Source organism: Oryza glaberrima, chromosome 1 (genome assembly GCF_000147395.1).
Source record: "Oryza glaberrima chromosome 1, OglaRS2, whole genome shotgun sequence".
In the NCBI taxonomy this organism is placed as follows: Eukaryota; Viridiplantae; Streptophyta; class Magnoliopsida; order Poales; family Poaceae; genus Oryza; species Oryza glaberrima.
Genome location: NC_068326.1, coordinates 9,652,486 through 9,677,027, shown reverse-complemented (window position 1 = coordinate 9,677,027; position 24,542 = coordinate 9,652,486). Strand labels below are relative to the sequence as shown.

At 46.4% G+C, this 24,542-nt stretch overlaps 3 protein-coding genes and 1 long non-coding RNA gene across 7 annotated transcripts; 2 read left to right on the top strand and 2 right to left on the bottom strand.

Moving 5' to 3' along the window:
- The first annotated feature begins 2,895 nt into the window (after positions 1-2,895).
- Positions 2,896-9,627, top strand: LOC127767925 (ABC transporter B family member 21-like). 3 transcript variants are annotated; one of them, XM_052293424.1, is made up of 12 exons: positions 2,896-3,010; positions 3,639-4,202; positions 4,300-4,475; positions 4,574-4,795; positions 4,918-5,156; positions 5,946-6,471; positions 6,581-6,854; positions 6,958-7,802; positions 7,880-8,146; positions 8,272-8,535; positions 8,620-8,913; positions 9,013-9,627. In XM_052293424.1, the coding sequence occupies exons 2-12, from the start codon at positions 3,806-3,808 to the stop codon at positions 9,364-9,366; spliced, it is 3,858 nt and encodes a 1,285-aa protein (XP_052149384.1). In that variant the 5' UTR covers positions 2,896-3,010; positions 3,639-3,805; the 3' UTR covers positions 9,367-9,627. The 3 variants fall into 3 exon arrangements, with proteins under 3 accessions (XP_052149384.1, XP_052149391.1, XP_052149376.1); XM_052293431.1 differs by lacking the exon at positions 2,896-3,010 and adding an exon at positions 3,088-3,439; XM_052293416.1 differs by lacking the exon at positions 2,896-3,010 and adding an exon at positions 3,088-3,543.
- Positions 9,084-10,699, bottom strand: LOC127767948 (uncharacterized). The gene is made up of 4 exons (XR_008016539.1): positions 9,862-10,699; positions 9,629-9,766; positions 9,300-9,394; positions 9,084-9,226 (listed from the first exon to the last, which is right to left on the bottom strand). It is a non-coding gene; the product is annotated as an uncharacterized LOC127767948 (long non-coding RNA).
- Positions 10,700-11,689: 990 nt separating this feature from the next.
- LOC127762923 (putative L-cysteine desulfhydrase 2) lies at positions 11,690-16,184 on the bottom strand. Its single transcript, XM_052287464.1, has 2 exons — positions 14,591-16,184; positions 11,690-12,008 (listed from the first exon to the last, which is right to left on the bottom strand). The coding sequence occupies exons 1-2, from the start codon at positions 16,010-16,012 to the stop codon at positions 11,991-11,993; spliced, it is 1,440 nt and encodes a 479-aa protein (XP_052143424.1). The 5' UTR covers positions 16,013-16,184; the 3' UTR covers positions 11,690-11,990.
- Positions 16,185-20,304: 4,120 nt separating this feature from the next.
- Positions 20,305-24,272, top strand: LOC127769004 (putative L-cysteine desulfhydrase 1). Of its 2 annotated transcripts, none has more exons than XM_052294693.1 (2): positions 20,305-21,938; positions 23,966-24,272. In XM_052294693.1, exons 1-2 carry the CDS (start codon positions 20,508-20,510, stop codon positions 23,978-23,980), a joined length of 1,446 nt encoding a protein of 481 aa, XP_052150653.1. In that variant the 5' UTR covers positions 20,305-20,507; the 3' UTR covers positions 23,981-24,272. The 2 variants fall into 2 exon arrangements, with proteins under 2 accessions (XP_052150653.1, XP_052150645.1); XM_052294685.1 differs by having other exon boundaries at positions 23,963-24,272.
- Positions 24,273-24,542: the final 270 nt, after the last annotated feature.

The following is a 24,542-nucleotide window of genomic DNA, read 5'->3' as shown; positions in this document are numbered from 1 at the left end:
TTTTTCTCGGGGTGTTAGTTACCAAGTTAGTTGCTCGTGTGGGTCTCATGGACGATCTCTCGATCTCCTTGGAGGTTTCCTCCTGCTGGTAAATCCCCTCGTCGATTCGGACAGAACGGTTTGATTATTTTACTGTGTTTTCGGTAGGAGTAGAAGAGCTCGCTCGTGACGCATGGTTGACCGATAGCTCCGTCTGGTACTGCGTCGCATCTATACAAAATACGGTACACTCATTGGTTGGTACTTATGGTTTTTGGAGAGAATTTTGTTGTATGTGACAAACAGAGACATGTCCGTTTTCGTTGATCTGGGTTGGGAATCCATCTCTTACGCCCAGAAAACGGAACGCCCCGTTAACACGAGATTAATTAAGTATTAACTATTTTTTTAAAAAAGGATCAATATGATTTTTTTAAAGCAACTTCCGTGTAAAAACTTTTTAAAAAATACACCGTTTAATCATTTAAAAAGCATGTGCGTGAAAAACGAAGGAGGTGAGCTCGGAAAACTAGGCAAAGAACTCAGTCCGCGGCGTGACAGAGGCAAGCGAAGATTTCAGTTGGACTAAGAGCAAGTTTAATAGTATAGCCAATTGTTGGCTCCAAATCATCTATAGGCTGTGTTCGGATGCCCCCCTTTCCCAACCCCTCCCCATCGTTTTCCGCGCGCACGTTTTTCAAACTGTTAAACGGTGTGTTTTTGTAAAAAGTTTCTATACGAAAGTTGCTTAAAAAAAATCAAATTAATCCATTTTTTTTAAAAAATTAGCAAATACTTAATTAATCACATACTAATGGGTCGCTCCGTTTTCTGTGCGCGGTGTTTGGAATGGGATCTGCCTCCGGCAAACACAGCCATAGTCAACTTAATAGCTAATTCGTACAATAGTTACCTATAAATATATACTACACAATTAATATCTGGTCCCGCCTGTCATACACACGTGCATCTTGGAGTCCGTGTTGTAGCGGGGTATAAATCTGTAGCCCGCTGCTTTTCTCTCTCTTTTCTTATCTCTTAGAATTGTGTTTATAGCTGGTTTATAGTTTGTTATTGTACCTACTCTAATCATGGTTGAAGTGAAAACACGGCGTATAACATTAACAAATACATGGAGGCATGAAGTGAGCGTCGTTATTAGAGCCGTGGTTGCGACGCAAAAGTGCAAAAAAAAAAAAAAAAAAAAGGGGGAAGGAGGGAGGCGTCGTGGTCGGGGTGGTTAGGTTAGTGGCCTCGTCCGATCCGGACGACGATCCAATCGTCCTCTTGCTCTCTCCTCCTGCCTGCGCGCCTTTGACTCCCGTGGAAAACAAACGCCACGACGAGAGAGAAAAGGCAGGTGGTGGTGGGGGCTATCCACGGCCGCGCGCTCGCGCGCGTGCGTGACCCCGAAGCAAAAACCAACCAACCAACCAAGCCAAGCCCGCCAAGCGCAAGCGCGGAGCCCCGCGCGTGGTCCCACCACCACCGCGCGGCTGCATTCGACGCGATTCACGCGATGCGGCCCTCCTCCTCACCGCGCGGCGCCGCTGTCGCGCTGCGCCGACACACGCCCCCGCCCGCTCACCCGCACGCACGCACCAACGCGATGCGTGTGCGCCATGTCGCTCACGCGCAACAGCGGCTGGCTCGCGCGTCGCGGCGGTGGTTGTGTTTTTCTTTTCTTTTTGGGCTAAGGTGATCGATGCCGATGGGGTGGATTTGGATGGGCTCCATGTGGTGGTGGGGGGAGATCAGGAGATGAGATGCTGCCTCGGCCACGTGAGTTAACGAGGGTGTGCACTGCACGGACAGGACACGACACGACCATGCGTTTGTCAATGATCGCATTTGCCCGGAGCTAGGGGCTCACACGCGCGCCCGGATTGCCTAACAAAAATACGTGTATTTGTATATCGTCGTCGTCGGTGTAGATGTAAACGAAGGACCGTGCCACGGACCGTAGCATAACTGGCACAGCTAGGAGAAGATTAGCTCACGTATATCCATACACATAATAATGCTAGTTGATACTGCTCCTGCTGCTACTAAATGCAAGCTCCCAGGGTCCCCAACTAGCAACCACCACTGGTACGAGTACGTCTTTCGGACCGACACACGCGCTGCTCATGACAAAATCACTGCATGCGAGCGTTCTGTTGATCAAATACTGTCATGACATCATATGTTTGGACATGAACAACTTCCGGTAGCTATAGTTTCTCTTAGTAATTTAAAATCTCTTCCAAATATAATTTAGGGCCTGTTCACTTTGATGCCATTTTCAACCTTACCAAATTTTGATAAAGTTGCCAAAAAAATAGCTATATTTAGTTTGCTGCCAAAATTTGGTAAATATATAAGAAATCCTGCCAAAATTTTGACACAGTTATCAAAATTTCGGCAATGCCAAAATTTGGTAAGGTTTTTTTTCATCAAAGTGAACATGCCACTAGATTCTAATCAACTTTAGTTACAGTATCCAAAACATAAATTAAAAGTCAAAAACTGAGTTTTCTCAGTTTCTTCGTATTCTTACTGGTCGCTTCTCCAAATCTAAAATTCTTAAAAAATGGGCGCCGCCTTAATTGTACTACTACCATGTTTGAACTGTTGTAATTCGGATGTAACAAAACGGCATCGTACTAGCATGTGTTAATCTAAAGTTAATCTCGGATGGGTCGTTTTCAATCAGCAGTGCAGATACTGTTCTCATCTCGCAGTTTTCTTTTTCTGTAACTGTGTACTACTAGTACAAGTACCCAACGTATACGTACGTTTTAACAGATGATTTTTTTGGGAGTTTCTCCTGTGGATTATACAGTATAAAAATGTGCGCTTTGCTTGATGACAGTGAGGCCCGGGGCCCCTGAAACTCCCCCAAAAATCCCAGTTATCTATATATACCCGGAAGGAACCACAGTCCCTGCCTGCCATCATCATAATTCGCAGGGCAACCACCGCTGGGCACGCACGCTGCCTGCTGGAGAGCACCACCCAATGGAAACTGATTGATCCTGCCTCTGCCATGGTGAGCTCGAGCTTGAGCTGAGAGCCATCTTCTTGTACAGCTCGTCGTCAGCTTTGGTGTTGTTTTGTGTAGTGTAGTAGTGGAGTACAGGGTCACAGTAGCAGTAGTAGTTGCCGAGTTCCTTCTTTGTTCGCTCCCACTCTCCCTGGATCTTTTTTTTTTAATTTGTTTTTTTTATTTGTTCCCTTTTTTTTCACCGGCTTCTATCTTTTCCCACTGCTGCTCGTAGTGGCATCTGCTGCTTCTTTGTGCGGCGGCAAATGCGAAAGCTGCCAACTTTGCGCTCGGTTGGTTGTTGTTCCTTCTCCAACTTAGCTAGCTGGAGTACTCTTTTGCAGCTCTCCCCAATCCCCCCTCCAACTCCAACCTCCTATAAAATCAGCGGCTCGTGGTTTTCTCTCTTTCCTGGGTAGATTGGATTAGAGGAAGGTGTTGCTCTCAAGTGACTGATCAGTTGCTTAGATTCAGATTCGTAGTGCTTGCTTGCTTGCTCCCTGTTCGTTCTGAGTTCTGACCGTGCGTGTGTGTGTATGGTTGGTTTCTTGATTAGTTGTTCTTGCTTTGGTTTGAGTTGCCGAGGTGGATGAATCCGGCTAATGTGGGAGCAATTATTGGGGTTTTGTGGCAGGTGAGGTGCTGGTATGCAGGAGCTCGGTGGGATTAATCGATTCTTGAAGAAGAGCAGCTCGGCGCTGCGGTTGTTGCTGTGCCCAATCTAGCGGCGGCGCCAGGAAGGAAGAAAAGCTGCGAAAATCTTTGGTTGGTCAGTGGAGGTAGCAGCGAGAGTAGGAGGCCATGCCGGAGTCTTGGAGAGACGCGGAGGCGAACGCGTCGTCGTCGGCCTCCGTCGCCGCGGCGGACTCGAGCCCGGGGAATGGCAAGGGCGGTGGCGGCGGCGGCGGCGCCGCGGTGGCGAGGGGAGAGCGGGCGGCGTCGGCGTCGGCGTCGGCGCGGGTGCCGTTCCACAAGCTGTTCGCGTTCGCGGACAAGACGGACGCGGCGCTGATGGCGCTGGGGACGCTGGGCGCGGTGGCGAACGGCGCCGCGCTGCCGTTCATGACGGTGCTCTTCGGCAACCTCATCGACGCCTTCGGCGGCGCGATGGGCATCCACGACGTCGTCAACCGGGTGTCCATGGTCTCCCTCGAGTTCATCTACCTCGCCATCGCCTCCGCCGTCGCCTCCTTCGTCCGTAAGTGCTGGAACACACCACTGTACTCTACTCTACTCTACTGTCTCGCCGCAAAGATTGCAAAGCTGAACTTGTTGTTGGATGATCTTGTGGCCAGAGGTGACATGCTGGATGATCACCGGAGAGCGGCAGGCGGCGAGGATACGGAACCTGTACCTCAAGACCATCCTGAGGCAGGAGATCGCCTTCTTCGACAAGTACACCAACACCGGCGAGGTCGTCGGCAGGATGTCCGGCGACACCGTGCTCATCCAGGACGCCATGGGCGAGAAGGTGAGCTGAGCCACCAGGACACACTCCTCCACATGCTCAATTTTGCTCTCAAGCTGTAGGCAGCTAACCATTCCCCCCCATGTCAACGTCGGGCTCAGGTTGGCAAGTTCATTCAGCTGGTGGTGACGTTCTTGGGCGGATTCATCGTCGCCTTCGCGCAGGGGTGGCTCCTCACCCTGGTCATGATGGCGACCATCCCGCCGCTCGTCGTCGCGGGGGCCGTCATGTCCAACGTCGTCGCAAAGATGGCGTCCCTCGGCCAGGCGGCGTACGCCGAGTCGTCGGTGGTGGTGGAGCAGACCATCGGATCCATCAGAACAGTAAGCATCACCAGCAGCAAAGTGATCGATGAAAAGGAGCACACAAATAGACACAGGATTGTTGTGCCACTATCATATAGCTGAAAGAACCCCCACTAATGCGGCAATGTTTGACGCCTCAGGTTGCATCTTTCACCGGGGAGAAGCAGGCAGTGGAGAAGTACAACAAGTCCCTGAAAAGCGCCTACAAATCAGGCGTTCGGGAGGGCCTCGCAGCCGGGCTTGGCATGGGCACGGTCATGGTGCTCCTCTTCTGCGGCTACTCGCTGGGGATATGGTATGGTGCCAAGCTCATCTTGCTCAAGGGATATACCGGCGCCAAGGTCATGAATGTCATCTTTGCAGTGCTAACAGGATCTCTGTAAGTCTTATTTCGGGTTATTTTTGTGCATATATAGTTTCAGTAATATTTATGCTTGATTTTTACCAATTGCTTGGAAAAGCACTACCTTTGTGTTGTGTCCTCAATGCTTGAAGTTTCTGCTTCGGTTCCCAGTTTCATTTTTTAGAAATATAGTTAAGTCATGATTCCAACCTTCAAGGCATGCTCCTAAATTACAGCAGTTGGTAGGTGGGAAAGGATTAGACCGACGATTAGAATGTTTAGTACACACATGTACTTCAAAGTTCCAAATTCCTCTTTTTGGGATGGGGATAAGGGAAGTTACAACAGCTAAAGTTTTGTGATTATGATGATTTCGACGTGTTAGGCTACAAGAACAAACTAAGGTGCATGCCCCTTTTTTTTTTGGTGATGGTGATAGCACTTATCATGGGTAAATAGCTTAACGGATATTGGGTGTTTGGCACATTGGCAAGTGATTTGGTAGATTCACCTCCCTTTTGTTCCAAGTTTTGTACTACCTAACTACCAACTCCCACCAGCAGCCTCAGGTAGCATCCAGGATGCTTTTCATGGTCAACAAAATAGATGATGCTAATGAAATTGAAGAATTTACTCCAATTTATAAAATAAATGAAATAGGTTTTTGCTGTGAAAAATTATTGGTTCGTACACTGTTTTTTTAGTCTTTTTGTACCTTTTTGCTTCCATTTTAGTGATGGTAGCCAGTTTGTACTTCAGTTAAATTGACCAAGCAAACTGATTATAATACCAGATGCTGACTTATTTTGTTATCATATTTAACAGAGCACTAGGGCAGGCATCACCAAGCATGAAAGCTTTTGCAGGTGGGCAGGCTGCTGCATACAAAATGTTCGAGACAATAAACAGAAAACCAGAGATCGATGCATACAGCACCACAGGAATGAAGCCCGATGACATTCGAGGGGATATTGAGTTTAGGGACGTATATTTCTCCTATCCAACTAGGCCTGATGAGCAAATATTCAGAGGTTTCTCCCTTTCCATACCCAGTGGCACAACAGTTGCATTGGTCGGTCAGAGTGGGAGTGGTAAATCAACGGTTATCAGCCTAATCGAAAGGTTTTACGACCCTCAGCTTGGTGATGTTCTCATAGATGGTGTGAATCTCAAGGAATTCCAGCTTAGGTGGATCAGAAGTAAAATTGGCCTTGTCAGCCAAGAACCAGTCCTATTTGCTGCTAGCATAAAGGAAAACATAGCTTATGGCAAAGACAATGCAACGGATCAAGAAATTAGAGCTGCAGCTGAGCTTGCGAATGCCTCTAAATTCATAGATAAAATGCCTCAGGTTAGAAGTCTACTCTATATGCAAGTTTTGTGTTTCCAGTATTCAGAATTTTTAGATCATTGGGCATAACATACTGAGATTTCTTCCTTCTCCTTGCCAATATTTACAGGGCCTTGATACTTCAGTTGGTGAACATGGGACTCAGCTTTCTGGTGGGCAGAAGCAAAGAATTGCCATAGCAAGAGCAATTCTAAAAGATCCAAGGATCCTACTGCTAGATGAAGCTACAAGCGCTCTGGATGCTGAGTCTGAGAGGATTGTGCAGGAGGCTCTTGACAGGGTCATGACTAACAGAACAACTGTCATAGTTGCACACCGCTTGAGTACAGTTAGAAATGCTGACACCATCGCTGTCATTCATCAAGGAACATTAGTGGAAAAAGGTAAAATTCCCAAAAGGTTCATATCAATGATCAAAATCATCCATTTTATGAGCTCTCAGTTGCCCATTGCATCTTTTCTTAAACATTTAACATTTTTGGTCAGGTCCACACCATGAGCTTCTGAAGGATCCTGAAGGAGCTTACAGCCAACTGATAAAGCTGCAGGAAGCAAACCGGCAGGACAAGTCTGACCGAAAGGGTGACTCTGGAGCTCGTTCAGGCAAACAATTGTCAATAAATCAGTCTGCTAGCCGCAGCCGGAGGTCATCCCGTGATAACAGCCACCATTCATTCTCTGTACCATTTGGTATGCCCCTAGGGATTGACATCCAGGATGGTTCCTCTGATAATCTATGTGATGGGATGCCACAGGATGTGCCTCTAAGTCGTCTTGCGTCTCTGAACAAGCCAGAAATTCCAGTGCTCATACTAGGTTCCATTGCATCTGTCATCAGCGGAGTAATCTTCCCAATCTTTGCTATACTGCTGTCAAATGTGATCAAAGCATTCTATGAACCCCCACATCTGCTGAGGAAAGATTCGCAGTTCTGGTCATCCATGTTCTTGGTGTTTGGCGCAGTATACTTTTTGTCACTTCCAGTTAGTTCGTACCTTTTCTCTATAGCTGGGTGCAGGTTGATCAAAAGGATAAGATTGATGACATTTGAGAAGGTGGTAAATATGGAGATCGAATGGTTTGATCACCCAGAAAACTCAAGTGGAGCAATTGGTGCAAGGCTATCAGCTGATGCAGCTAAAGTTAGGGGGCTTGTGGGTGATGCACTTCAATTAGTTGTACAAAACACAACAACCTTGATTGCTGGTTTAGTCATTGCCTTTGTATCAAACTGGGAGTTATCACTCATCATCTTAGCTTTAATACCACTCATTGGTCTAAATGGATGGATCCAGATGAAATTCATTCAGGGTTTCAGTGCAGATGCAAAGGTTTGTCCTCTACTGAAATGTTTGTTTTGCTGGATTATTACTTCCGCAAAACCTGACTTCTTTACTTGTTTATGCAGATGATGTATGAGGAGGCAAGTCAAGTGGCAAATGATGCAGTAAGCAGTATAAGAACCGTAGTCTCCTTCTCAGCAGAAGAAAAGGTTATGGATTTGTACAAGAAGAAATGTGAAGGCCCCTTAAGGACAGGGATTAGAACAGGGATTATAAGTGGAATTGGCTTTGGTGTTTCATTTTTCTTGCTATTTGGTGTATATGCAGCTAGCTTTTATGCTGGTGCTCGGCTTGTTGAGGAAAACAAGACAACTTTTCCTAAAGTTTTCAGGGTAAGTGTTCTGTACTCCGGCAGTGGTCGGAGAATTTAAACTTCAGCTACTTCATATATAAACTTTTAACATCGCTCACATATTTTTGAAATGAAGAACTCAATTTTTCTGCCATCTGAATGCAGGTTTTTCTTGCTCTTGCTATGGCAGCGATTGGGGTGTCGCAATCAAGTACCCTTACATCAGATTCTTCCAAAGCAAAATCAGCTGTGTCTTCGATATTTGCAATTGTGGATCGTAAATCTAGGATAGACCCAAGTGAGGATGCAGGGGTAACTGTCGAAACACTGCACGGCAATATTGAGTTCCAGCATGTTAGCTTCAGATATCCAACCAGGCCAGATGTTGAGATATTCCGAGACTTGTGCTTGACAATTCATTCTGGGAAGGTACGAAACCATCCATACAAGAACCTCTTTACATTCAAAATGTTTATGCTTGCTAAAGCTAACTATCCAAATCATTTTTATCAGACCGTTGCACTTGTTGGGGAGAGTGGTAGTGGCAAATCAACAGCAATTTCATTGCTTCAGAGGTTTTATGATCCTGACGTAGGACATATACTGCTAGATGGTGTGGACATTCAGAAGTTTCAGCTAAAGTGGCTGAGGCAACAAATGGGTCTGGTGAGTCAAGAACCTGCCCTCTTCAACGACACAGTACGAGCAAATATTGCTTATGGGAAGGAGGGAGAAGCAACAGAATCAGAAATCATTGAAGCAGCCAAATTGGCAAATGCCCACAAGTTCATTAGTTCCTCGCATCAGGTTTCTTTCTAGGTTTCTTTCTTTTCATTGGTGTTTGCTATTGTGATTAAATGCTAGAAACATTTTTCTCAAAGATTTGTGTTACCTGAAAATTTGTAGGGTTATGGCACAACAGTTGGAGAGCGGGGAGCTCAGTTGTCTGGAGGCCAAAAGCAGCGTATCGCGATCGCGCGTGCGATTGTGAAGGATCCCAAGATCCTTCTGCTGGATGAAGCAACCAGTGCGCTGGATGCTGAATCCGAAAGGGTGGTTCAAGACGCGCTGGACAGAGTGATGGTCAACCGGACAACCGTGATCGTTGCTCACCGTTTGTCTACAATACAAAATGCGGATTTGATCGCAGTCGTCAAGAATGGAGTGATCATCGAGAAGGGAAAGCACGATACCTTGATGAACATCAAGGATGGCGCCTACGCCTCCCTCGTCGCCCTTCATTCAGCAGCTTCTTCATAGCCGCCGGTAGTAAGGCTCCTGCAAGTGTCTGCTGAACATATATTAACAGAACTGGCACACACACTGCAATAATTCTGCAGGTGCTAGTCTTTGTTCCTCTTTTGATGGCATACATAACTGCTTATAGCCAAGAGGGAAAGGCTATACAGATAGTAAGGACCAAATGTAAATGCAACAAGTTGGTCCTTAACATATATATTAATTCATATATATATATGTAACACGGATCATAGATACCCAAATAGATGATGATTATGATTACCTCTCATGTGTTTGCTCTTATTTTCCCTTGGAGATTTTATTTTCTACCATGCAAGGAACTACCGAAGGGGGAACTGTTCAAGAAAGGATGAACACATCAGAAAGATGCACCCTGGAACTCAAATCTCATCCTGCCAGGCTGCCATGTTAAATTGTTAATCAGTCACCCTCCTCTGACAAGATGAAAGAAACTCGATGGAAATTTTTATAGACAGAAATACTGAAACAACAAACCTGATGCATGGAAGAGCAGAGTTAAACAAGACTCCGCAGAAGCATAATTTTTCTTGGCGATCTCCTTGAAGGTTGCAAGATCAGATCCAAAAAAACAGCAGGTGTTTTTTGGTGACCAAGAAACACCAACTCTGTTCGGCACAATCGTCAATGGCCATGGCCACCATGGCAATCGAAAACCTACTGGCTTCTCTGAATTTATCAGGTTTTGTCACTGTCATGTACTAGTATACTGGTGTGTGGCCGGGGTTGATTCGTGCAAGTAACTTTCAGGACCTAACCCCTCTACTTCCGAATGACAACAAAAAAAGGCCCAATTTCAAAGCGAACTGTTGTTGCTGAGAGCACACCTTGCAACCTTTGCTCGTTGTGAAAAAGCACATATAGGAGTGTACTTCCCTTCTAGAATCTGGTTAGGAAAATTACTACCAAATCCGATGGAGTATAGTCGAGAGGCCTGAGATGGATCTAGGTATCTAAACGATTCAGACAACCCAGCGGAATAGTAAAACGAGATCCCACAATAACCAAGACCTAATCTCACGATATATTAGATGGTGGGAGAAGAGCAATTGGGGGAGCCTCTTCAGTTGAAACTCCGAACTGGAAGCTTTCCCGCCACATCAAACAGGAGGACACAGGGGAAAAGCAACAAGAGGAGGAGGAAGAAGAAGAAGAACACAGACCAACGCGACGGCGTGGCGGAGGAGGCATCACCATGGAATCGATCGATCTCATCTCACCAACGCTACCCGTCGGCGATCTCCGGCCGGCGAGGGCGACGGCGCGCGCGCCGGCGTGATCGATCGATCTCCGCGTCGGCCATCATGGATTTGCCCCGCGATGACCCTCCCCACCCTCCCTCGGTTGCTACCCCTGGGGTTGAAAAATTGTTGTCGTGCGTGCGCCCATGGATTGGATGAGCGAAGAAGAAGACGACCATGGGGGAATGTGCCAAAGCCCGTTGACATTTTGCGTTCAACCGCGGCTGTTTACTGAGGCGGTTGCTGTCGATTACTAGTTTTTTTTCTTGTCAACAAGGATTTTTTTTTTGGGGTCAGTGAGCTGTGTTGACAAATTTGTTGGCCGGCCAATTTGGTTGTATATTTTTATTGGATTGGATTGGGCTCTTAATAAAAACCCTACTAGATCAGTTGGCGGGTATATTTATATTTTGGGCTTCCTCCCTCTAGTAGCACTGAAACAAATCGTTTTTAAACTTGTGAAGAAAATTTAGGAGAGTACTCGCTCAAATGACTATCGTTGTACATTTACACTGAACTGGAAAAAGAACGCAAGACATGGAAGGATGTGAAAAGGCGAGCGAAAAAAATTGACAAAAATAGTTTATATTTAAAACGAATTATAATTAGAACCGAAGTAGAATTGCCATGGTGAAATAGCACAGTTCCTCTAAATTTAGTTGTGTAAAAACCTGAAAAACGAAGGTAGGCTCTCTTTATAAAGGCAACGCAAAATATATCTATACAAGTAATTCCACATGAGATATGGCCCATTGATCTGGACATAAAATTCATGTGTAAAAGTGAACTTACTTTCAAACTACTTCCTCTGTTTCAGATTATAAGACGTTTTTGACTTTAGTTAAAGTCAAACTACTTTATGTTTAACTAAGTTTGTATAAAAAGTAGTAACATTTTCAATCCAAAACAAATTTATTATAAAAATATATTCAATTATTGATTTGATTAAACTAATTTAATATTATAAATATTACTATATTTATCTATAAACTTAGTCAAACTTTAAACCGTTTAACTTTGACCCAAGTCAAAACGTCTCATAACCTGAAACGGAGGCAGCATACTCTTACAAAGGTGTCCTCAATAATATATAACCACAGTCGTGCAGTCAGATCTACAACAGCTGCAAAGCTCTCTGGAAGTCCGGGTTCAGATTATTCTTACATTTTTTTTTACAGCTCAAAAATGAAGGGGGAACAGACTTTCAGTTCAGATTTCAGAATGTATTCTATATCAACTGAACATGAAGGTGCCAATCGCCCGAGGAGGCAAGGAGAACTGCCACTTGCCACAACTAAGATTTCAGTCACAATGCCTTCCATTGGGCCGGAGAGCTGGCTAGCTGGAATGCTGGATGTCAACTCCTCATGCCAGAGTTTCTTCCTGCATTCAACAATCGATAGGCACATGAAAGTTAGTACTACTGACTACAGTGTGATTAGCCATAATAGTTTGTTTCAACCACTTGCATATATGTCAATGGCTAGAGTAAGGGTTAGTTGTGAGAAGAATCACAGAGAACGTGATAGTTGCTATCAGAAACTGCACCAGAATACACAATGCAGTGCCACCACAAACTCACAAAGTAAACTGCATTTATACAAGCAAAGTTTTTACCAAGCTCACGGCTATTTGAAATTTTGCATGAGGATAAAAAAAGAGTACTCAAACAGGTCGTCTTTTGTCATTGAAGTTGTAGTAAAGACAGTAAGATGAATAAAACTATTCTTGCCAAAAAAAAAAAAGAAGAAGAAAAAGAAGAATAGAACTAGGAAATGCATAGAAACCAGAGTGTAATACCCAAGATGATCTGAATGAGAAGCTGGTTTAGTTTGGCATGAAAAATTGTGGCCTTGCCCCGTTCTAGTGAGAATCTTTTCATTATCACAGCGAACAATAAAATTCTATATTTCTCTGCAACATTATCCATGATGCACAGAAAATGAATGTACATGTTTCTAACTTGAGTAGAAGACGAGATTTTAAAAATCAATGAATCATAAAGTTTGTCATATGCGCCTTGCTCCTTCCATAGAAACACTAGACTTAAGATTTTAAACCATAGAATTCAGAAAGTTTTGTCATGTGCGATGTTGAAGAACTCTGGTGGGGAATTTCCAACGAATCCTTCCATAGGGAATGTATCATGTATGGGCCTGGTCAGTGGTCACACACACACATATCTTCATAGATGCGCAGCCCAACAAACACAATGTAACCTTAATCCTTCCATAAAAGCATTCATCAACTTTCTAATGTTAATTATTCCCTTTGCGAACCAGAACAAAGCAACAATCAAAAGCAGAAAAAGTTTTAAGCGCTCCATGCCGTGAGCACTACTGATGAGAGGACAAAAGCTTCCAAGAATGCTTTGAGCAAATCTCCATATTCCTCGTGGCAACTGGCAGCCTTATCATCAGGCACAAACATATGCTTTTGGACCGAAAACTGAACAGCCATACCCTGTATTGCTAGTGGAAGTCCAGGGCATCTTTCCATCACAAGTACAGAATCACTGTTACTTCCAAATTGTTTAATACTCCCTCCGTTTCGAAATGTTTGACGCCGTTGACTTTTTAGCATATGTTTGACCACTCGTTTTATTCAAAAAATTTAAGTAATTATTAATTATTTTCCTATCATTTGATTCATTGTTAAATATATTTTTATGTAGCATATAATTTTACATATTTCATAAAAGTTTTTTAATAAGACGAATGATCACATATGTGCTAAAAAGTCAACGGTGTCAAATATTTCGAAACGGAGGGAGAAGTAGGTAGTAGAACAGCAACAGATCGATTGTGTAATACAGTATAATGAGGCAAATAGTTCTAGATACGGGTGAGTGGCCTTCCACCGTTTCGCATCGGACATCTGTCATCGTATTCGTGGTGCTATGCCAACAATCTCTGATCTCATAGAAGTATGCAACAGAAACATCTCTAACGTAAAGTATGATTTCGAACTTTCAAGCGTGCAAAAGAAATCTATATGCTGACAAACCGTCATATGTTCTATACTTGTCCGGTGCGACAGAGTCCATCGATATAAAAACAAATTGTCTCTCATGTAAATTGCGGAGTGTGAGCTGTGAATACTGTGGTTCCAAGGTAAGCCTTTCTATGGTAGCAATTTGGCAATTACTATAGGATGTGGATTTTCATCCCTCAAGGGGGCATCCCCTCGTTGTTTGCATGTCATCTAAATAGTTATTAAAAAATTTAAAAAAAATTGACAACATAGATTAATACGAAATATATCACTCCACAAACATGCAAGACCAAATTCAACTTCTATAAGTTGCAACAAAAATAACAAATTAAACTGAAAATAGTTATGGCATATTCGCAACTGTATTTGTTATTTTTGTTACAACCTGTAGAAGTTGAATTTAAACTTGCATGTTTGTAGAGTGATATATTTCATATTAATCTATGTTGCCAATTTTTTTCATATTTTTTGATACATGCACAAAACGAGAGGATATCCCCTCGAGGGATGATTTCACTTTCCCATTACTATATAAACATAGGTTAGTGAAATGAAGATCTTGAAGTCTTGGTACACATACGATATGCCCATTGAATTTCTTAAATATATGGACAAAACCAAATAGAACATTGCTAACTATATTTCAAGTACTTAAATGCAAATTGCACTACTTTAATTGCAATTATTGATTGTTTCAGTTAATAATTTGGTACTTCGCAATCCAACAGCTTTGTATAATCGGCGGTTGAGCCATCACTGAAGAAACATGTCCCAGCAAAGGCTTAGAGGCTACCACATCAAGCATATCAAGAAAGAACACGCGATGTGTTCCAGGTGTTCCAGACAAACAATTTGTTTTTACCAAATTACACAGTAATAATCCATCAAAATTCAGAACTAAATTAACCCCAAATAAAAAAAAAAACAGCAGCTAAACAGAATGTTTCAGCGAGATGATCAGTTCAGTGTACCTTCTCAGGAGGCCGTAACTTTCTGCAGGTGAAGCCGTCGGCGACGAGCTTGGCGACCGCGTCCCTGAGCGCCTCGTATTCCTCCCGGACGTTGTACACCTGGTGCGAGATCCTCACGTACCCCGTCACCGGATCGCCATTGCCGTCCTTGACCATCTCCGGCGGCGCATCCGCCGCCGCCGCCTTGGAGTTGTAGTAGAGCGGCACCTCCACCTTGAACTGCTTCCTCAGCATCGTCCTCAGGCCGACGGCGTCGTCCTCGCTCCCGACGCCCAGCGAGCCGGGCAGCCCCACCATGAGCATGCTCCCGCACATCTCCGGCGGCGTGCCGAGGAACGTGCCCCACGCGGCGGCGAGCATCGTGCCCATCTCGACCACCTTGTCGTGGTTCCGGCGGCGTATCCCCTCCACGCCGCCGTCGAAGCGATTGACGAAGTCGACGACGTCCGGGACCACGAGCTGCGCGCTGTAGTCGCGCACCCCGATCCAGGCGCTCTCCATGGGGAGGCCGTTGCCGTACTCGCTGGAGACGACGGGGTGGTGGAGCTTGGAGGAGACGGGGTCGTCCTTGCGCGTGTGGATGAAGGCGACGGCGGAGGGGCAGAAGAACCACTTGTGGAGGTTGCTGGCGTAGAAGTCGGCGCCGATGTCGCGCACGTCGACGGGGACCTGCCCCACGGCGTGCGCCGCGTCGACGAACACCTTGTCGACGCCCTCCTCGCGGCAGATGGCGACGAGCTCCTTGACCGGGATGAGGACGGTGGGCATGGCGGTGATGTGGTCGATGACGGCGAGGCGGACGCGGCGGCGACCGCCGTCCCTGGCCACCGCGAGCGCCGCGCGGAACTCGGCGATGATGGCGTCCGGGGAGGAGACGGGGAACGGGAGGGGCACCTCGACGACGGTGGCGCCCGCGCGGGCCACGTACGCGTGGATGGAGTTCTTGATGGAGCAGTAGGTGTAGAGGAACATGAGCACGACGTCCCCGCGCGCGAAGTCCCCCTCGGCGAAGCTCCAGGCGACGTGCTGCATGATGATGGCGGCGGCCGTGGTGACGTTGTCGACGAGGGAGACCTCGGAGGCGTCCCCGGCGCCGACGGCCGCGGCGACCGCGGCGCGGGAGCGGGCGAGCCCGGGCTGGAGGTGGTGGAAGTAGAACGCGTCGGGCTGCGACAGGAACAGGCGCTGCCACCGCGCCCGCGCCGCCAGCACCGACGCCGGGCAGCAGCCGAAGGTGCCGTTGTTCAGGCGCGCCACGGCGCGGTCGTGGTGCGCGAACTCGGCCCGGACCTCGGCGTCCGTGATCGCCGCCGCGCCCGCGCCCGCGCGGGGCCGCTTCGCCGAGGGCGGGGACGCGGCGCCGTCGACGTCGGCGTCGACGCCGTTCGCGGCCGCGTCGCCGCCGGACTGAAGCGAGGCCATCGGAGGTTAGAGGAGATGTTGACTTGCAAGCTTGGAGCCGTCAGAGGTGTCGGGTATGGGTTGGGCCGTTGGGGGCGTTATCTTTGATGGGATTAGTATGCAATTATGCCGTATGTGGATGAAAAATCACGGTTGTCTGATCAATAATAAACCAAACAAGCGAAACAAATTTTTGTACCGTTGGGCAAAATGTATCTGAAAATGGTTCCGTTGGAGCATGACCAATATGAGAGGAGCTGTTTTCTTTTTTTGAAAATATTTTGATTGACTCAAAGTTGTTGAAGCAAGAATCACAAAAGAAGAAAGATTTTATTCACTTGACACCGGACCATTAGCTTTCTCCGTAGCTAAGATTCTTTTGGATTAAGGCTGCGTTCTAAATACTAGTACATCAAAAGAGAAACACGTCCGTGTCGCTCGGCCGGCTCTGCAAGGACGGCGGCGGGCAGAGCTCCGTTCTTCCCCCAAGGGCACTATTCAGACAGGGGTTTCTAAGGCGACCTAAGAAGAAGAGGTGGTGGCGCCGTCCAGATCTGTGCTCTCCCTAGCCAGATCCGGTGAGAGGTAGCGATGCAGTTTTGAACAGCGGCGGAAGGTGACACAGATGGGAAAGAGGGTGCCGAGGCAGCCGCTCGTGCAGCTGGATCCGGCAACTCCTACTTGCGTGGGTCGACGCGGCAGCGGGGAAGAGGGTGCAGAGCAAAGGTGGCTCCTTCAGCTAGGTCAAGGCTGGAGGGAGTGGTGGTGGAGGGCGCTGGCGGTGGGGAAGAGGGCGTGGAGGAGGCGACTTGTACGGCTGTACCTGGCGTCCCCATAGCCAAATCCGGTCGCCCTCATTCCATCCCGAGGGCGCACGGTTCGCTCGTCGATGGCATTGGAGGGCTAGCAAGTGTGGCGACAGAGGCTTGGGGTGCTGGCCAGCGGTGACGACCCCGATGATGACCTAGGAGGGAAGTTGTGCCGGCATGGAGGAGCATTGCTGGCGGAGGGAGGCTTGCGAGGCGCATAGAGTATGCGACACGAAGGCCCGTGGCTGGCGAGCACGGTGCGGAGGCGACGAGGCCGGCGCGTTGGATGGAGTGGTGTGGCAGCGAGCCTACCGTGGTAGGAGCATGGCATGGCTAGGGCGGTGCGGCGGTGCGGCGGTGAGGCTACCGCGGTGGGAGGACGAAGGCGATGGTCATGCGATCAGGCGGTCCGTTAGGAGACATGAGCAACCTGGTCAAGGCAGCGGCAGCACCATGAGGTAGGCGTTGAAGGCTTTGGTGAGTTCCTTTCTAAGTGTCAATCCTCTTGCCGCCACAAGATGGCAGCAAGATGGCCACGTTGGACGGGGTAGCGTGAGGGAGAGGTGATCCATTCTTCTCTCTTACCCTCTTCCTCTCTAACCCACCCACACGTGATCTTATTCTTATGACTCTTTCTCTAGTAGTTATGGCAGTTACCCTATCAACTATCGACATTCACCTCCTTCTAGTGGCAGAGCCGAACACCATGAAGCCTAGTAGGAGTGTAAGACGAGGATTCTCTATTGACCGTAAAATGTTTTTTTTTTGGTCTATGAACAATAATGCTCGTTAACTGGCACTCCCTAACTTAGAGGTGGCTCTTCATCACATTTAAGGTCCATTACAGTTTGCTATTGTAACTACACATAATACTAGTCATTCATTTTTCAACCCAATGGCTCAAATCAATTGCAACACTGCTATTTATGTTTTTATACAATGTTTTGCTATATTACATTGCCATAGTATCTATGCGAATCTTACCTCTTCTCCCTTGATCCTATATTCCTATGGCACAATAGCAACCGTATGGGATCTAAATTGCTCCACCAACGTCTCATTTTCTACTTTTATCTACCATGGTCTCATCTTTCTAAGGGCTTTTACAGTGTAACCTCCACACTTGAACAACATGGAATATCACATAAGATGACGCTCCTTTAAAACAACTTGTTCCATAGTGCAAACTAGTTTTAATGGGTCTCACTCCTAACCCGTATTCACTTTTCATCTCCCTCTCTCTCTCCTCTCTGCCACCCCACGGACGGAGGATCCGGGAAGCGAGGCGTGGATTCTTCTTCGCCACCTCTACAGCGCACCTCGTCTCTACTCGCCATTGTCAGCCACATCCACACCGGCGCCCCCTCTTCATCGGCGCCGCTTTCTATCCCCCTTCCCCTACATCAAGACGACCCACACCGTCGACACCACCGAAAACCACTTCGTGCATTGCTCCCGTGTTGACTAGGTGTTGAGGACGAGCTCATGGTAGAGATTGGGGTGGTGGGCCTACGATCTCCATGGCGGCGGTGCGAATCAAGCGACATCGACGGTATCAACGGCACGGAAGGGGGAAGATGATGAGCTTTGCAGGGTGAAGAGGGTGACGACAACGAGGAGCTTTGCGGTGCGGAGAAGGTGATGACGACGAGCCTTGTAGCGTGGAGAGGAGGAGGACGACAAGCTCTACACCGGTGAGGTGAATGCAGTGCCCCTGATCTGGCCAGCGAGCTTCGAGGCCGTCGTCCCCTCCTCATTTCGCCTGAAGTGGTCTTGGTGGCCGTCCCCTCCTCCCGAGCGGCATTGCGGCTCGGGCCAACGAGCTCCGTGGTGGCCTTGATTTGCTTGCCGAAGTCTACAAGGCGCCACTCCCATCTTCTTCTCCTTCCTCCTTTTGCCTATTTTAGACCACCCCTTGTGCTTCACTCTCCAGAGGAACTCGTGGATCAAGCAAGAATGAAAATCCTTGGAGAACCACTGATTCCCCCTCCTCTGTCCTCCACGGCGGCAGACATCTAACGTGGTGTATCGAATCCACACAACAGCTAGATGCACTTAGAATGACCTAATAGAGCCCCCATCATACATTCTTTGCCCTATTATAGTAATAAAGCAGCCACATCACATCACCTGTTTTAGTAACAGCACGTCATGTCTCCTTGCATATTTGCACAACACACCTTTAATTTTGCAAAACTGTGGATGGGTGCATTTGCTTTTTTTTTCATTGTGTAAATTGCATAGAGGTACAACGGAATTGCTCTATGCAGGTAATGTGGATTCATTACCGACGTGCCTGTTAACGTGGAAAAAATTTATCACGCTTGACACCTTTTTAGATAAAAATAAAATCATCTAAGTATCTAACCAAGTTATTTCACTTGAATGCTTAATTTTGATGACATTATTGTCAATTATATCATTTTTTATGCACTCCGTACTCAAAGATTGTACTATACTCAATTATACCCATCCTCCAACTTCTTACACATATATGCTTAATTTTTAAATTTTTATCCTATCTACTTGTAAGTTTATATATGCACAACAGAAATTTTACACGTTTACAAGTTGAACATAACTTTTGCTGCTATTTCAGACATCACTCCGTATAAAAAACTAGTGATTCGAAAAGCTTACGTATCGATGTATGAATTGCGGAACATCGGCGCAGTACGAGAGGGGCTAAAATTGTTCCTAGTGGATATATTATGGCAAGTGGAAAGTAATTAAACAGGAAGCTGTCGATGAAGACGAGCATAAACTTCAAATTAGTTGCTTTAGTGACGTAGGAGATGGCGATTAGTGCGCACAGCCGTGCTCCCAACAAATAACAATGATTAAGTTTTGATTAGGACAACAATTCATTCATTGAGTAATACTAAGAATTTAAGTTTGTTATTAGGTCGAGCGGCAGATAAGAAGTCGTATTGTATTGCAATTTATTTGAGCTGCGAGTCGTGGTTTCATGATAGTCGTGTTAAACTCAGTTTTTATCTGCCCGCTGCCGTGCGGACAATGAGCGCCCACCAATCCATCGTAAGTGATAACTCTTCGTCCCATTTTAAATACAGCCATAAATTTTTATATCTAACTTTGGTTATCCGTCTTATTTAAAATTTTTCTATAATTAATATTTTTATTGTTTTATATGATAAAATATGAATAATACTTTATGTATGACTTATGTTTATTAATTTTTTTAGAAAGTTTTTAAATAAGATAGATAATTAAAGTTAGATAGGAAAACTTATGACTGTATTTAAAATGGGATGGATGAAATACTTAATAATTACTAATTACAGCATCACAAACAACGGCTTCCTTACGTGGCACACGTAAGCCGTTGCTTGCTTTCTTCGACCTCCCAAGCGATCAAAGCCCATCGTTTCCGCCAGCCCCAGTCACTGCCCAGGCGGGCCCACCCCCGTCCACGTAAGCAGCAGCGCCGGAACCACACGTTAAAACAACAAGCGCGCCCGCGCGCGGCGGAGGTGAGAGCGACCGGCCCGACCGAGACCGGTCCGGTCCTCGCCTCGGCCGGCGCGGTTCGAACTCGAACTCGACACGACTCGCGACGCGAGAAGCCCCCATTCCCAATCCGCAAATTCACTTCTCTCCTCTCCCCAAATCTCCACCTCCACCACCTCTCCAATCCAATCCAACCAAACCAACTAACCAACCCTAACGCGGCGGCGCGGCGAGCGATGGCGTCGATCCCGCCGGATGACGACGCGGCGGCGGCGGCGGCGGCGGGGGCGGCCGAGAACGGGTACGGGAACGGGAACGGGAACGGCAACGGGCCGGCGCCGCGCCCGCCGCCGGCGAAGCGGCCGAGGTCGGTGATCTCGGCGGCGCAGATCCGGGCGGAGTTCGAGCACCACGAGGCCGGGGTGGCGCGCGTCAACAACGGCAGCTTCGGGTGCTGCCCGTCCTCCCTCCTCGACGCGCAGGCGCGGTGGCAGCGCCTCTTCATCGCCCAGCCCGACGACTTCTACTTCCACGCCCTCCAGCCGGGGCTCCGCCGCTCGCGGGCTGCCGTCGCGGGCCTCGTCAACGCCGGGGACGTCGCCGAGGTCTCCCTCGTCGACAACGCCACCACCGCCGCCGCCATCGTGCTGCAGCACGCCGCGTGGAGCTTCGCCGAGGGGAGGTTCTCCCGCGGGGACGCCGTGCTCATGCTCCACTACGCGTACGGCGCCGTCAAGAAGTCCATCCACGCCTACGTCGCCCGCGCCGGGGCCACCGTCGTCGAGGTGCCGCTCCCGTTTCCCGTCGCGTCCGCGGACGCCATCATCGCCGAGTTCCGCGCCGCGCTCGATGTGGCCAAGGCCGGGGGGCGCAAGGTCCGCCTCGCGGTCATCGACCACATCACCTCCATGCCTAGCGTTGTCATCCCGGTGAAGGAGCTCGTTGCCATCTGCCGAGAAGAGGGTGTCGATAAGGTGTTTATAGATGCCGCGCACTCCATTGGGCAGGTCCCTGTTGATGTGCGCGATATTGGGGCCGATTTTTACACCAGCAATCTCCACAAGTGGTTCTTCTGCCCGCCTGCCGTGGCTTTCTTGCACACCCGAAAGGATGATCCGATAGCCTCCCAGCTCCACCATCCTGTGGTGTCGCACGAGTACGGCAATGGGCTTCCCATGGAGAGTGGATGGATTGGGACAAGGGATTACAGTGCACAGCTTGTAGTGCCTGAATCTATTGATTTTGTTAACCGATTTGAAGGTGGCATCGAGGGAATAAGGAGCCGTAACCATGAAAAAGTGATCGAGATGGGTAAGATGCTTGCTGAGGCATGGGGGACTTTTCTTGGCACACCACCAGAGCTGTGCGGTAGCATGGTTATGGTTGGTCTTCCCGGTTGCCTTGGTGTTGAAAGTGATGATGATGCGATGAGAATGAGAACAATGTTGAGGAAGGATTTTATGGTGGAGGTGCCAATATACTACAATTCGAGAAGAGTAGAAGCTCAAGAAATGGCAAAGGATAAGAATGGTGATGCAGTCACAGGGTATGTTAGGATCTCACACCAAGTTTACAATGTAACGGAGGATTATGAGAAGCTGAGGGATGCTGTCAATAAGCTTGTTGCTGATGGATTCACCAGCAGCAAGTTGCGGCCTTCGCAGAAGGTACCATCTCGCTAAAGTTGCATTCGCTTTAATTATTTCGTTTTCTTTGTTTGCTTACTCTGGTTATCCATTGATGGTTGCCCTGACTAGTGTAGAATTTGATAGATGCCATTACAACTCCATGGTTGTTTTATCCACTGGTAATTTGGTTACTCGATATAGTTGCTTTTGAGAAGACATGTCTTTACAATCCATTTACATTCTTAGGCATTGGTTACTTCTGATGAACATCCCAAATAAGCTTCAGGTTCTAACCATATATTTCTGAATAGATTTGGGTTTGGTGGTAAAGAGTCAAGACAATCTGTTGCAAGAAAGTCACTTTCTTTTTCGTTCATCCATGTTTTGTCAAATGCCCACACATAAAGTTTTACGGATTGTTCCATAGTCATAATAATTTAGAATTTACTAAGGTTTCATTGTCACTAAACTTCACTAGATTTTCTCATCAATAATTGATCTTATGCAAGTATATGGTGATCTACAGTAGCATGGGTTTATCTATGTATGGATTGTGAACATTCCGATGGTATGCAGTACGAATCTTTGCTTTATGTCCATAGAATGTGGAAAAGTTTGTCAAAATTGTTCTATGCATGGTTGAAGCCACATTTTTTTTAAAAAATAATTATGTGTTAGCATTCTGGTAGATCAAAACAGGCAAAAGAGATGCTGTAGTACTATGAAGTGTCAAGTAAAAATCATTTTAAGCCATTTTAAACATATTTACTTGGAAGTACATAGTGCTTACTAGATTTCTTTGAGCAGCATAACTGCATAAGTATGTTTTTACCTGTTAGTGTAATGTTTGCAGAATCAAAATGAACTGGACATTTTGACTTTTTAAGAGGTGTTGATGTAATCAAGAGAACAATTGATATTAACTATCTTATAGAAAATACAACTGATTTAAAATTCTAGAACTGATCGTGTTTAGTTGTACTACTCCGAATGAATGATTCCATTTCTGCATTAGCCTTATTATACTCCTGATTGTATAGAAACTTAGTTCTCATATGGCATGAGGTGTTTACATCATCGAAATAAAAAATTTACGATGAATGCTAGTAATGCTTACTACATTGGGCATTTATACTGGGACTAAAATGTTGGTCATGACGTCATAATATCTTTCTGTTTTGAAATTCAAAAACAGCTTTTTGTGAATTATTATTGCTGGTTCTTGCTTTTGATTAGTGCACATTGTACTTAAGGAGGATTATATTTATTCATAAGGAACAGTTATTGTATTTGGATATTGTTCTCTGTGTGCATAACCTCTGTTTGTAGTCTTGTTACTGGAAATTAGCGAAAAAAGCATTGTAGCACTCCAAAGCATATGCAATGATTCTGATTCACTGTTTAAGACCTTTGTGAGACCCTGTGTTCTACTCAAGTTAGGACAGTTGTTCATTTGCTACACCGGTAACTTTGCTAGTACCTGTAAGATAGGGAGCTGTGCCTAGAAGCAAAATTCTGTGTTATTGTGCATTTTGTTTGTGGAAGGTTCCCTCACTAGAAAGGTTTAAAGTATTAAGTTTCACATTCAAACCTGAAAATCATCTGGTCCTTAACTTATCACCTGATTTCTGTTTAAGAAAGTATGCAATCAGCATTTCTAGGTTAATCGCCTGAATATATTGGCTTGCCCAACAAACTGTTTATTAATTATGCTAAATTGTTCTAGAGGAAACCAGAGAAGATGCATTTTCTACTTTTATTGGCTTTATGTAGTACTAGGTAATAGGGATGGAATTTTTCTTTTATTTTGTATTGCACATAATTGAAAGCAGCCAAACTTTGGGGTAGCTTGGTCCAGCTAGTCTTTTTTCATGAATGAAATCTGTATTTTGTCATCAGGGTGCCAAATGTTCCTTAATTTTGTTGGTAAACAGTCTATGGATTGTATGGGTTTTCTTCTTCACATATTGTGTATCTGGGGCTACTATTCTAATATTTCATTCTGACATAATTTTGAGGCAAAGCTATAATGCGATCTAATTTTTTATGTTCTATGGTTGCAGCAGGAAACGATGGCCTGATGAACATTGCAGCCAACCAGCACTCTGTTGGAAGATATGTTGTGGCCGACTACTTAGATGTGGATCGCCGTGACAGCCAGCGCTGTGGTGTGATCTAGATTTAGCCCGCCAATGGCGTTGCCAGTTCATGTAGTGTACTTTCAGAAACTGACAGAAGTGTTGTATTTGCAATCCGTCCGTCACAATAATGCACTGGCATGTCTTCCCCCTTACCCTCATTTTCAAGCTGTAATGTAAGAACAACAATAATCTGAATCCAAGGAGAATTGCCGCCGCTGTAGATTGAATTGAATGCTGGCTACCGATGATATCGTCAAATGGCAATGGAATTGTGGTGAATCATCTTCAGAGAGATTAGGAGGGCCTGGAGCTGTGAAACATTTTGAAGCCTGGAGCCCCTACCTCATGTAGAGATTAGAGCTGGGGACAAGGGAATTGATGGCTTCTCTTTTGTGGCATGTGTTTCTTGGTGACGGCTTTGTTGCTTTCTCGCAGTTAGGGTCAGTCACTATATATTAACTCGATTCAGATAAGTTTGCCGTGGGCTGATGAAAAAAATTCT

Excerpts from the sequence above, each read along its gene's own strand:
- LOC127767925 (XM_052293424.1), top strand. The coding sequence starts at position 3,806 with ATGCCGGAGTCTTGGAGAGACGCGGAGGCGAACGCGTCGTCGTCGGCC. Across the intron at positions 4,796-4,917 it reads CCATCGGATCCATCAGAACA|GTTGCATCTTTCACCGGGGA; the intron begins GTAAGCATCACC and ends TTGACGCCTCAG. Across the intron at positions 6,472-6,580 it reads TCATAGATAAAATGCCTCAG|GGCCTTGATACTTCAGTTGG; the intron begins GTTAGAAGTCTA and ends CAATATTTACAG.
- LOC127769004 (XM_052294685.1), top strand. The coding sequence starts at position 20,508 with ATGGCGTCGATCCCGCCGGATGACGACGCGGCGGCGGCGGCGGCGGCG.
- LOC127762923 (XM_052287464.1), bottom strand. The coding sequence starts at position 16,012 with ATGGCCTCGCTTCAGTCCGGCGGCGACGCGGCCGCGAACGGCGTCGAC.